Below are 13,740 nucleotides of genomic sequence, written 5' to 3' on the forward strand. Positions count from 1 at the left end.
GCTGGCTCCAGCAAAGGGAGAGATGAGAAATGGGGAGAGAAAAGCAAAGTAAGGCCAGGTAAGAAGGAGAAGAAAGGGTAAGGCTAGTGCTTGGGTAGGATAGCGGCCAGTACATTTAGCCAGGGAGGTAAAGGAGAAAGCAAGCAAGTGAAAGGGGGGTTGAGGCAGGATAACTCTGGGCAGACTCCTTTGGGTAAAGTCTGCAATGCAGCTAGTGCAGCAGAGAACAGAAACCTCTGCTTTCTGGTGAGGCTTTTTTCCCCCCATCTGCCTTCTCCCTAGAACCTGCTTGTCAGAGTTGTTTGCCCCTGCTGAGCTTCATTCCCATTTCCAGCTGTCCCATCACCAACCCCCCCATGCCAGCCTCCTTACCAATAGTATGTCCTGGTGCAGCCACACCTGTCCCACTCCCGTCTGGTGTTGGGTGAAAAGGTTGCTGAACTTTGGTTCTGATAATCCTGGAAAATGAGAAAAACATGTTCAGAACTCAAATCCTTGTGCAGTTCCTCTGTACCTTTGAACACCACGATTCCAATAGTCAGAACCTCAGGCTGAGGGCCTGAGCTGACATCTGGCTGCAGCAGAGCACCATCTTAGCACTTCTTGTAAACCTGATTCTGGTGCTTTAATGGTCCTGCTCCCACAGAATTGTCCTTGCTGTACTCTGTCATCCTCCCCAACCATGTAGTCACTGCATGATTATGGTGCTCAGCAAGCAATCTGGGATCCAGCCTCTCCTATGTGTTAGCAACTGCGTTATTGTTTGTGATCAGATCTGCTAGTGTGCTCATGAGGCAGCCTTTGCAGCTGACAGCCACTTCTAGATTTACAAATGGTGCAGATTTAATCTTGTTGCATACTTCAGGAATTCCTTTCTGGCACAGAGCTGGGAGATTTGAACTGCTGAAGGGCTTTCCCAAAGCCCTCCCTACTCTTTGTGAGTGAGACAGTGGGAGCAGAAGGCACCTCTATGGCATGATGAGGGGATATAGGTCGCCAGGAAAAAGAATCTACAGCAAAGGGATACTGCTTTTGTTTATCAGGTCATGCATGAACACAGTATGGAAACCCAAAAAGATGTCAGTGAATGCCACAAAGTTCACAGCACAGCTCAGAATGAAAATAAACTGAACTGCAATTGTCAGTGTTCATTTTCTTGTTACATGCAGTCTTTCACCTCTAAGTCACTGATTTAAATCCAGCTGAGGTCAGTGTGAAAGAAAATCACTATCCTGTAACACTTGGCTGGGGGGCCTGCCCGCTGCCTGATGCTGGGTAGCTGTGACTCGGGAACAACCATGTCTTACCAAGGGGCTCAGCAAATAAGCCATGACCTGTGAAGGCCATGGAGACCAAATTCCTTTCTGAGCTTAAAACAAGCCTCTCCAATTAGGATGAAGACTGCAGTTGCTCTTTCGGCTTAGTTTCTGGAACTGTCAGCCTTGCATTGTATTAGCTTTAACCTCTCCTCAAAACTCTCTCCACAGAAGGTGAAAGCAAATAATGTGTTCTCCCTGCCCACCCAAGGGCTTCTCTTAGAAATTCATGCTAAAGAAAGAGTTAGCAAAACTTCAAGGAGAGAATGAATGGCATGGGCAGAGGTGGGCAAAGACTCTGAGAGGGCATTACTGAAAAATGGTTGCTTCACAAAGTGAAGCCTTCATAGGAAGAGAAAGGCATTTCAGAGCATATCACCTGAGGTTACTGGAAATCACAGATAGGTGGTGAAACCTATCAGTTCCTGGAGGGGCAGAGGACAACTGGGACTTAGCTGCAGATAGATAGGTGATATCAGGGCTCTGGCTGGGGATGGAGAACCTTCCCTCTCCTTAACCCACAGGGGTGCCTGGTTCACAGCTGTGGGGACACAGACAGGAGATGCCAGAGAGCCTCAGGCTAAGAAGCTGGATTTTGAGGTCATGCTGGTGTGCACGAGTTGGGAGCTGATCTGAGGAGTCAGTGTTAGGGCAAATAGTGCAACTTTCTTCTTCTTTTCCATTTGTTTTTTTTTTTCCTTTTCTTTCCTCTCACATTCCCCCTAAAGCCCCCTGAAGTGCCACTCTGGTTGTGTGGGTTTATTGATTTCCCCCAGCCCAGGGAAACAGAAAGAGGGGATGGGGTGCAGGCAAAGGGATGGAAATAGAAAGCTATAAATTATTTGTGACAGGAAAGCAATAGTGCCAGAGTGCTGAGCACAAGTCCCGTGTCACTATTAGATTCCTTTTAGCCTGATGACACTGTAAAAGAGGTTAAGTGTCTGATGGAATCGTACACCTTGGGGGCAGGGGCAGTCCAGGAGCAGAACAAGCCACAGAGAGCGGGTATATCAATTCTCCAGGCCAATAATATCCCCCTCATTGATTGCAACACAAAGTTCAAAAATCTCATTATAGTCAGGCAGACCTGGAACTTTTTAAAAATCAATAGAGTGATATAACGTATGTATACTTTGTATAAATGTATCTATCTAGCCATCCATCCATCCATCTGTCCATCCATCCATCTCCAAAAATCTGCCTGAGGGAGTCTAAGTTAACCTACACATTATACTATGTTATGTTCCATTGTAGTGCAGCATAGTGAATGGATTAGACGCTTTCCCCTGCAGCCTTAGCTGACATGTTTTACCATGTCCTGTTAGTGCTGAGATGACATCAGACAGTCCCATTCACACTGCAGTCTGACATCACATTGGCAGGTAGCATCAGCCACTCTGTTCCCACTGTAGGAGCCCCAGATGAGCTATGCTGCATAGAAACTGCAACGCTTCCAAGGCCATCTAGAGTGAAAGCAGCCTGTGCAATGATTTGGGTATAGCAGTCCTGTCCATAATGCTTGGAAACCCCAAGCAGGGATGAAGAAGAAGGTTCTGTTTCCTTCCCTCTTCTGTTCTTGGGCTCTCTGCTCAGAGTGCTGGTTTGTACCCACTGTGGCAATGTACACAGAGATGTGTCCACCAGGAGTTGGACATTTCACCAACTAATTTCACCAAGTAGCCATCATCTCGTAATGTTTTTTGGTCCCTACCAACCAGAAGGAGAGAAGTCTCACATCCAAACTTGGAACACAGAGTCTGTCCATGTTTAACCCAGGGTCGCTTCATTTAGGGGCAGTGATAAACAGCACTGTCCCCAGGAACTGCCGCTGTCACTGCAGCAGGCTTCAAGTGAGTTGTATATGTGAGACCACCTAATGAAACAGCAGTTGGAAGATGAAGAAAGCTGACCTCATCCTGTAGCAACAGATGCAGCGTAATAATGCAGTCTTCAGGACTGCTGAAAGGTTCTAACCATTCCCAGCGGCTGAAGTATGCAAAGCTGCCCCAAACTCAGGGGCACCACATTTGTGCTCTGTGAGAGGGAGCAAACCCTTGGTCACCTCTTGCTGTTTTCTGTGGCTTGTTCTTGCTCCTAAATGCCAGAGAAAGACACGCCTCTTGCAGAACACTTCTGCAGCTCTTCCCAAAAGAGGAAGGGACACAGATCTTGGCGCACCACACAGCAGCACTGATTTCTTGAAGTAAATGCCAATGTTTTCAAAGGCCTTTCTTTTCTCCAATAGAAATTGTCACTTTGGACTAATTTCATCTCTGCTCTAATTCCATCACAGTCAGTGACTCCAATAACAGCCTTTGTGTTTAATTAGGGGCATAAACTGGCGCTTATTGTAAATTCCCATTTTTCATTTTCCAGTGGGAGATTTTTGCACAACTTGTCTACTCTGAGTTTCGGAGAACATACAGTTTTAATATGTAACTGACTGAAGTTTCAGCAACAGGACATTTATAGGACTTTGATGGCAGTAAAGCAACCAAACTTCATTTCACAATCTGAATTTAATATGTGATATTATCATAAGTAACAGCATATAATATCATTACAGTACATTGTATCGTACTGTGAATTATAAATCCATTCCTGCAATTCACAAGTTACTGCAGTTGCCTTGTAGTAATTCCCGTCTGGTGTGAATACTTCAGATAGCTCCAGCTGAAACCAACAGCCTGCTTCCAATGCTTTTGAGTTTCTTAAATGTTCAGCATTAGATCAGGGATTTCCAGTGTTTGATTTCTACTTGGTTATTTTTGGCAGCTTTAACACAATCTGTTTTGCTAATTCTAAATGCAGATTAACGCAAAAAGTCTTCTCCAGTAATCTGACAGTCGTAACAAGCTCTAATCAAATCTGGTCGAGGATGTAGAAAAAATATTACAGATAAAATTAGCTAAGACATAATCCTTTCTGAGAGCCAGAATATTCTCACCTTGTAAAGAAGCAAATGAAAAATCTCCCCTAGACCTGTTCAGGAGTTATTTGCTATAAGAACAACAGAGCATAAGAAACATCCCTTGTCTCTCTGACATTTCTGTCCAGGCTGTCTTGTAGACTGCCGTACTGTGGTTTCTCCACTCTCACTGTTACTGGGAGAGATATCAGACAGTACCTCAGAGCCCACATGAAAGCCCGATGGGGTTGATAGGAGGGAGATGAGGGCTGGCTGAGCCCTCCAGAGGTCCCAGCATAGCAACTCCTTTAGTTCTGGAAGAGCCAGGTGAAGTTGCTTTGAGGAGGCTTGGTGTGTCCTGCTGCCTCAAGGAAACCCGACAGATTTCAGATAGCACTGGTTTATTCTCTGTGATCACCTTCCTTTGTCACAGATTACTTTTCAGAGTGGAAGGGTACATTCTGTGGAGCACCAAACTCCTTGTAATTGTTCTGGAGTGTTCATACTTTAAATGCGCCATATTAGAAGCACATTACAAGACCCCAGGGTGTGCATTACTGGGCAATTAAAGCCGCTCTTGGAAGGCTAACCCTGCTAAGCTTTAGCCTGGCTCTCTGCAGTGTGTCTAAGGACAGCTGCGGAGGCCAAGGATCCCACAATGCGGTGCCTCACCACTCCATTAGCATGGCTGTGCCTGCAGGGACACAGTGTGGAGCTGAGGGACACAGCCACTCCCTGTGGGCCTCACATCCCTGCCTGCAATGGGCTGGGGACCCCCAGTGATGCTGGCATCAGAGCATGCCTCAGGGAGAGAGATGAGGAGAGGCAGCCTTGGGCTCCTCTGTGTTACAACATCCCACCTGCAGGTGGGTGCTGTGCAGATACAAAGGGCTCTGAGCATGGCTTGCATTCACACATGTTTCAGTGCATGGGCACAGAGTTCAGAATGGAAAGCAAGCTTTGTAGCTTGGTAAGGAAAAGTAACCAAGGGATTTGGAGGGTGAAGGGAAATGAAGTCTGACAGTTGGAGCCTAATCCGACTTAAGGGAAGAGCTTTGGTTCCTCGCATTGTCATGGACTCTCATCAGGACTCTGGACAAATGGTGCTTCTCTCTGTGCTCTGCTTCCTGCCTGAACTGTGAAGATAGGAGCGCTGCTTTGCCACCTGGGGCACCACGAGGACAGCTGGAAGGAGGGGAGAAGGGCTCAGGTTCAGGCAGAGCAGGGGCCAAGGAAGTGCTTCAGCGAGCTGTAGCACAGTGTTGGCTCCATTCCTCCTCCTGAAGCAGAAGTGACACGTACCCTGCTGACAGTGGCTGCCTGAGAAGGGAAGGGAGGTGGGCAGAGAGATGGGAGCTGTGTTTCAGCTGTGCTGACTGCAGTGGTCATGTTAGAGTTCGTGCAGCAGGTGTAGTCAGGAGGCTCAGACCTGCCCCCCACAAGCCATAGCATTATTTTCATCAGTTTGGGGGGCATTACCTTTGCAAAATCTACTGCAACGCTTGCAGCCCTCAGAACAACAGCTGACATTGGCAGGAGTGGCAGATTCAGCTTCCTTGCTAGCAGGCCCGAGGCTCTTGCACTGTCTGCCAAGAGAGCAGAATGCTTCCAAACCCTGCCATATTTAAGGGCCACAAGCAATATTTATGCATTCAAACTCTCTTCTGTTGTGAAAATTGCATTTCCTTCTCCCTAGCTTTTGGAAGGGGAGGAAGAAGGGTGATCACATACAGTATCTGTATCTAGGCACAGATATGATGGAACACTTCCATTGATTAGACAGACAGTGCCAAGAGGTGGCTGAATTGTGGTTACCTATTTTCTTGAACCTTCCAAATAGATGAGAGGAAGAAATGGAGATGCCTTGCATATCTTGAAACATAATCTCTGCCCTCCCTGAGAGGATTTGGTTTCATATCTGCTGTTAATCTGTGTGGCTTTATCATCTTAACTGGAGCTACACTAGCATCATGCCTGAAGTGAGCAGGAAGAAGTGCCAACTTGTTCCAGATGAGCCTGCTAACACCAAAACACCAGAGAAAACCCAATCCTACCCTTTTCTCGCACTGCAAAGACCATTTCTTGGCTGCACACTGAGGAGAGACAGCAGCAGTTTTACTGTCTGAAGGGCTTAGAGAGAAGCTAGGATTTTTTTGTTGTTTTAAATCAGTGACCCATGATGACACCATACGGTTTTATTTCATTTAATTTGAGCAGAGCATTAACGTTCAGCTTCTAGCAGATCTCTGCCCATTGCAGTTCTGCTGCACTACATGGAACAAGTCGAGACGTAAGGAAGAGCGGTGGGAGGAAGGAAAGGTGAAGCAAAAGGTGTCTCTGGGAGCAGGGAGATGTGCCAAGCAGGGCTTTGCTCTGTCAGCTTGTCTGGGGAGCAGCAACACCCAGCTGCATCCCACGGCTATGGGCTGACAGCATTCAACCCTATGAGTGTAGGTCGCCTAGCCTGACCTTGTGGAATACATTGCTGCATCAGGCTATGAGAAACATTTTTCCATTTATCCAAGGGGATCTGTGTGAGCCCATTGCACTGGGGTGCAAACCTGAAGGTGAGCAGGGAGCGTGGCTGAGCTCCACAGAGCTACGCAGCCATCCAGGGCTTAGAGCTGGCTGAAGAGTGAGTATCTACATGAGCTGCAGTCAAGCAGTGACTGCAGCATAGAAATGTCCTCAGGCAGGTGTTTCTACTTTTATTACACTCTGTTCACGTTTGGAAGGTTTTCTTTGCAGTCAGGAAACCCAGGAATGCTTTATAATCCAAACATCTAGAAGGTGTCATTCAGAGTACCAAATACTGGAAGCAAATTGGGTGTAGATGTTTGACAGCCCAGATTTAAGGTGAATTAAGGAAATCTTAAAGGACTAAAAGGGTTTTGCTGCTCTTGGACTTAGGAACACAGGCATGGGAGGAATGATATGGCTTATCTGATCTGAATTCTGATAGCATAGGCAACCACAAAGCAAATGTTCAACTCAGAGCATCCACAGGAGTATCCATCCTAGGAGCTGCAGACCTACAGTCCCCCTCAACAAACTCACAGTCTCTGCAACAGATCAAAAGCTTCAAGAACTACAACAAGCTGCAGGAAGGAAGCAGGAAGAAAACACTGCCAGGGGCTACATCCACTTCATTAGCAAGAGAGAAAATGCCCATGAATGTCAGAGCCCCTAGATGTGGATCATTTTTTAGGGGTCTGCCTTAGAGCACCCTTGCACTGTAATGACTGCAAGTCCATTTGATGCCTGTCCCCTGCAGAGCAGCCAGCTTGGGTCCTGCCAGCAGCGCAGCTGCAGTGGCACGGAGCTGGCGGAAAGTCCAGCCTGTGAGCTGCCAGCACTCGGTGGCCACCATGCAACGCGTGCTGGAGCTGCCGCAACAGCAGCTGTGCCAGCAGGTGAGTTAGGGAGACCTACGGAAACACATGGGCTTGCCAAGGTTAAATATCTTAATCTGGAGCATGAGAACTTTTAATTGAAAGCTTTGCTTTGAGCCTGTTTCCAGTTATTAAAATTCAGGAGTCTGTGCCTAATTCCTTGTGGACATTCATTTTGATTAACAGAAGACATGTACTAGAAGAGGCTTGAACTGGGAGGAAACAGATAAATGTAGATAACTCTCAGCTCTCTTGCAAGCTCTGCTGTACCTTTTGCCACAAGTAAAACCTTAGATCTTTAAGATAAATTTCAGCTTTCATTTCAAACCAAGGTATTTCTGGCTTCCACACATGCGAAGGATAGGCTCCCCAGGGAGCTGGTTGGGTCACCGTCCCTGGATGTGTTTAAGAGCTGTTTGGATGCGGTGCTCAGAGATATGATTTAGCAGAGGGTTGTTAGTTAGGGTACTATGGTTAGACTGCAGTTGGACTTGATGATCTTTAAAGTCTTTTCCAACCTGAGTAATTCTATGATTCTAAGTGGGACATGGCTGTCTCCCAAAGGCCAGAATAGAGGCAAAGAAAAAAAAGCAACTACACCCTTGTTTACAATCTTGTGTATTTCATGGTGATCTCTCTATTATGGACGCTACTAACTTGGCATTTTTTAACACCAGGGCTTGGCAGTGTGGGCTTCTAATCCTGGTGTTGAAACATACAGGTTTCAGAGTGGGACCTTTTGCAACTTGTCTTGCTTGAAAGGCTGGAAATTTCCACAGAGAACCTGAATCTTTCCTTTGCTGTTCTACTAGTCCTTACTCCTGTTGTTATTCCTTATACATCTTTCTGAAAGCTACCCAGAACTGCCAGCAAAGGCAAACTTATGAACCCAGCACAGGACAGGAGTGCTCGGTCAATACACAGGGACCCAGTGTAGAGCTGGTGCCCACCTCCAAAGACAGCATGCTTATTTTCCCTATTTTTCCTAGTGAAAGGATAAATCCATTGCTGGTCTGCTTGGCTCTTGTGAGTGACTAACAGGTCTGAAATTTAGCCAGCATGGGTGTATGGGAAGTCACAGCTTGAACCTCTGATTAATCAGCTGAGGCAAGTGTTGGGTCAGCTGTGGGAGCACAGGTGAGAGTAATTTAGCTGTGCTCCTGGAAGGGGTGGATCTCGACTCCACCTCCTCTAAGACCTCATTTAAGGGCTGACCACCACTGAGGCAGCATCTCTTGGAGACTGCTCCCCAGTGGAAACTGCTTCAGCTTTCCAGTCAAGGTGTTGACATTGGTGAGTTTTCCTTTGCTAATAACCTTTGACTGTTTGCCACCATCTTGGTTAACATCTTTATATTATCCACCCTTACAGTGGGTTATACATTTGTTTCTATGTTGGAGCTTTTTGTGGCGTAGGAGCACCAGCATTTGTCTTTTAGTGGTCTGTGATTGATCATTTGGTGCTATACATACTCATCTATTCCTGCAGATCTACACACAGAACTGTGGCTGTATGTAGTTAAACATTTGGGTCACATATTGTATTCAGACCCCATGAAGGATTAATAAACATTTATTCAACCATTACAGTTTTTAACAGAGTTAATGGCAGATAGGCTGCTCAGCTCTGTGGCTATAGCCATCACCAGCTCGCAATATTGATCTCATTGTACAGCACCAAGCACCATTATTACAGTCAGCCATAAACACCTAGAATCATCCATAACAAGGCTATAATATCCATTATATAATAACTAATATGTATCAACATGGATATATAAGTGATGTTGTAAGGCCCTTAACTGTATATGCATTTGCTTAGCTAGTGTAACTTTATACATTATAATTATATGTATAATTAGTGCAACTTTGGGAGCACAGATCTGTTCTACTCCCACACTGTGCACCTGGCACCCATCTGACCAAGTGCAGAGCTGTGCATACGGGCCCTGAGCAAGCTCTCGCTTACATGCCATTCCCATACAATCATGACGGCTGTAGGGAGCTCACTGCATTTCCAGGTCCCATTTTCCTGCCCCCATCTCTGTCCATAGGAGTTAGTCTAAGGGTTTACCCATGTACAGCTATGCAAAATAACGGGTATGAATTAACTGGAAGTGTGAAGTTGAAGCAGTCTAGTTAAATTGTATTATGCTTCTGACACCTTTGTTTAGAATTAAGACAGCTTTAATTTAGTCTAGCTTAGTTCACTTTAGAAAATGCAGTAAACTAAATTCAATTTAGGACACTCATCCAAGCGGTGTTTTAATGGTTTTAACCAATGTACTTTCAAAGTTAATTCAGATTAATTTTCTCATTTGTCCCTATGTAAGCAAGCCTGTTGCCCATGCTTTGTCAATGAAACCATCTCAGTCAAGATGCCTTCAGCCATACCAGGTTGACAGCGGGCTCCCAGGAGCCACAGTGCTTACATGAGCCTCTCTGACCCCACTGCTGCTTTATCCCATGACTCCCTGATGGCGGCTCTCCTCCTGTGCCTGAGCAGTGAGGATGCACTGGGCTCTGCCACTGACCTGTGCAGTGCCCGGCACACTGAGCCAGCTGCTGTCAGCCTAGGGGAGGGCCACCGGTTGTTTAGCATGGCCTGAAGTTGTGAGCTGTAAATATTTCATTATTCATATTTTACAGGCTTTTGCAAGGGAGCACTGTGTTGCTTCTAGCTTAGGCAAACTGCAAGGTACTCCTTCTGAAAGTCATGAGATTCTAGAGAGCTCTTGGTGATTTTTCTCCAGTGCTGGTATTTCAAAGTATGATCCCCTTAAGCTGAACAAAGTGAATCTGAATGCTTCCAGCTCTAACTTAGAATTTCTTCCGTTGTTTCATCTGACTTAGCATAGGGACAAGGTTGGATGCAGTCAACACTTGTAAGGAGAGATGTACAGAGAAACATATTCTATGGTATTTAGAAAACTATACTACATTTAATCTTGAGTATTTGCCAGTCTAAGAAGCCATGAGGTAGCGTATGGTGATCCAAAGATTGTATATTTTATCTTGCCATTTTTACAGTGCTATCACAAAATCAGCTGTGAATAAAGCAGTCTGAGAAGTAACCCAGAAACATTTTTCTGTGCAAAAATCCTAATCTTTTGAAGTATAATTATGGAAAGTTCCAACTTCTCATCACCTCATTTAACTCTAAAGCCACTCTTTATACTCAATCAAAACACAGCTTAGGAGGAAATTGTAGTCAAATGTTGTTTTTATCACAGTGCAAAAAGACCCCTTGGAAAACTGTGTTTTGGTGTGTCTCAACTGAAATAAAGCACCTCACCTAAATCTTTGCTAAGAGACCAACCAGACAAGCAACAAACTCACCCAAGTCATCAAGTATTTCTTAATTACACAGTTAGCTCTGTTTTTGCGTGCTCGTTTCATTATGGAATTAATGCTAATGAGTAAGTTTTGATTGATGTGTACTAGAGTCTCCAATCTTTGGTATAAAATTAGCACAGTTTCATTGAAACAGTTAGCAGGCTAACACAAGGAGACAGTCCTATGTATTAATACGCCTGTGCAGAATGTATTTGAGTGCATCTGGGTATTGATTTCTGTGCAACTAGCTAAAAACAGACCACTGTAAGTAAAATCTAGATTTGTAGCAGCGCAGCAGTTTGCAGGACTTTTTTGGTATGAATACACACACTGTGTATGTGCAGAGGATGCACAAAGCCACACTGCTGTACCAGTGTGAGCGCATGCCCGTGTTGCCGTCCACACATTCATTTGCATGTGTGTCAGTCTGCAGGTATGTTCCTACTCGTGTGTGTAATCTGGTGGCCGTGCTCCCTGAATAGCAATGAGCTCAGTGAGAGCATGTATGTGTTTATGTCTGTGAGCATCTGTCTGCATGTGGATGTGATCGCATGGTGTGCCTCTGCTCTCTGGAGCTGCCCAGGGCGCTCTGGGGCTCCTTGAGATGAGATGGATGCTGCCTCACCTCTGTGCCTTGTGACTTTAGTTCCCCTAAAAGCTAGTGTCCTACAGCAGCAAGCCCACTGCCTAGAGCACTGGGAGAGATGGGTCCCAGCCTGGACTTGCTATTGATAGGCTCCCTGACTGAGCAGCTCTTCTAATTTGCTCCATGGCCTCAGTTTCCCCTCCTGTCTTTTTTTCTTCCCCACAAAAACTATGGACGTGAGCTGTCACAAACTGCAGGGGACAATGCAGTGCTCTTTGTGATGGGACCTGGTCCTGGGGCACACTGTCCTGCAGGGCCACCAATCCCCGTACCACATGGGCACTATTTATGATGGGTGGCTGCTGGGATTTGGTGGACAGCTTCATCTGCCTGTGCCTGAACAGAGCAGGGGGAGCTGGGAAGGAAGGAGTTATTAAATGCCAAGCGGATATGCAATAAATCCCATTGATTTTACAAACTCCAACTTGTCTTCAATCTCCTTCCATTCCTTATCCTGAGGGCATTGCAACAAAACCCTATTTTAAATACCTTTTCTTCCCCTTCCCCCACTCCTCCTCCTCCCACTCCCCAAAAAAGTGTCAATATTTTATTTGGATTTTTAACTTCGCTCCATAACAGTTGTTTGACCTCCTGACTCATGCGAGTCACATAAATTCTGGGACTTTATTCAGGAGCCATGTTCCTGCTATTGAATAAGCAATTTGGGAGGGTGAATTAATGACTTGTGCTGTTGCTGGAAAGTCCCTGAAGAAATATTAAAATTGCTTGCAGACTGAATCAATACTCACTGAACACCCAGCATGAGGACCTGGGCTTTTTAATGGCTACAAACAGCCGCACTTGGGAGAGGAAGGGGAATTCCTGCGCACACACCGTGCAGCTGACAGCAGACTTCCATCCTTGCTGTCCCTTCCAGTGCCAGACGCAGCCTAGGATTGCTGTGCCCTGCCAGGGAATGGCTCTCGAGGATGGCAGCCCTTCTGCCTGTAGTAAGGCTGCGTTGTGTTGTGCTGAGGTGAGCCTGAGTGCTGCAGCATAGCAGTGACCATGCAGTGCATTTGGGCCCCACACAGGCATAGCAGCAACCCATCTTGGAACCATGTCCCATGTACCCACGCGTCCATGTGCAGTGCACATCCTTTGGGCCCCTGCTGTTTGCTCACCGGGCTGCCAGGAGCCAGATTCTATGCACCCCCAAGTTTTGCTGTCAGTCCCCTTTGCCAACAGTGGGTTTTGTTGCTGAGTTTTCACATCCCTTTGAGTGCAGGCCACATGTTTTGCCATTGTGTTTTTGAATGGCTGTTTTGTATTCACTTGTTGGGCAGCTATTATTGTGTATTAACACCAGGGTGTGTGTGCTTTGTATGACCGCATGTCTGTTTCATTGATTCCATCAGTATTATTTTGTAATCGTGTGTCTCTGTGATTGAGTTAGTGCGCAATTCAGGGCTCCTGTGTATTGAATAATGATGTCAGGGACTGGGTTGTTTGCCTGGGTAATGGCCTTTTTTCAGCCTAGTAAGTGAATGTGTCCCTCTCCTGTTTCCCTGCCTCGCTGGGGCGGAATGACTAACACTGGGTGATTCCCTGGGATGCTCATACACAGCTGGAGCACCCCTTGGTCACGCACAGATGCCCTGTGGCATGGCTGCACAGGAATATCCACATGTGTGTGTGTCCATGCACTTCTAAGGCTATGTCAGTGTTTAAATGTGTGTGCACCTGCTGGGGCACTCAGGAGTTGGCTAAAACTCATCACCTACGGACTTTGGATAAGCCTCCATATGCACTAAGTTGTTGTAAAAATGTATGCAAGACTGTACTGTGTGGTTTTGCATACATTTGAATCTGTGCAAGGGTCTACAAATCATAGCATCATAGAATCATAGAATGGCCTGGGTTTAAAAGGTCCACAGTGCTGTTCCAGTGCACCACCACCCTCTGAGTGAAAAACTTCCTGCTAATATCTAATCTGAACTACCCCTGTCTCAGTTTAAAACCATTCCCCCTTGTCCTATCACTGTCCACCCCTGTAAACAGCCATTCCCTCTCCTGTTTATACGCTCTCTTGAAGTACTGGAAAGCTTCAATGAGGTCTTCCCAGAGCCTTCTCTTCTCCAAGCTAAACAATCCCAGTTTCCTCAACCTTTCCTCATAGGAGAGGTGCTCCAGCCCTCTGATC

The 13,740-nt window shown here is 46.1% G+C and overlaps 1 protein-coding gene across 24 annotated transcripts in view; it reads right to left on the bottom strand.

Moving 5' to 3' along the window:
* Window positions 1-13,740, bottom strand: part of PAX2 (paired box 2) — an 89,074-nt gene that overhangs the window by 47,741 nt on the left and 27,593 nt on the right. For all 24 annotated transcript variants that reach the window (XM_085554438.1, XM_085554430.1, XM_085554433.1 and 21 more), the window contains one exon: window positions 373-458. In XM_085554438.1, the coding sequence (XP_085410564.1) occupies window positions 373-458 (86 nt within the window). The remainder of the gene's footprint in view (window positions 1-372; window positions 459-13,740) is intronic.

This window comes from Coturnix japonica, chromosome 8 (assembly GCF_054131305.1).
Source record: "Coturnix japonica strain WE chromosome 8, WE-NBRP24, whole genome shotgun sequence".
NCBI classification, from domain to species: Eukaryota; Metazoa; Chordata; class Aves; order Galliformes; family Phasianidae; genus Coturnix; species Coturnix japonica.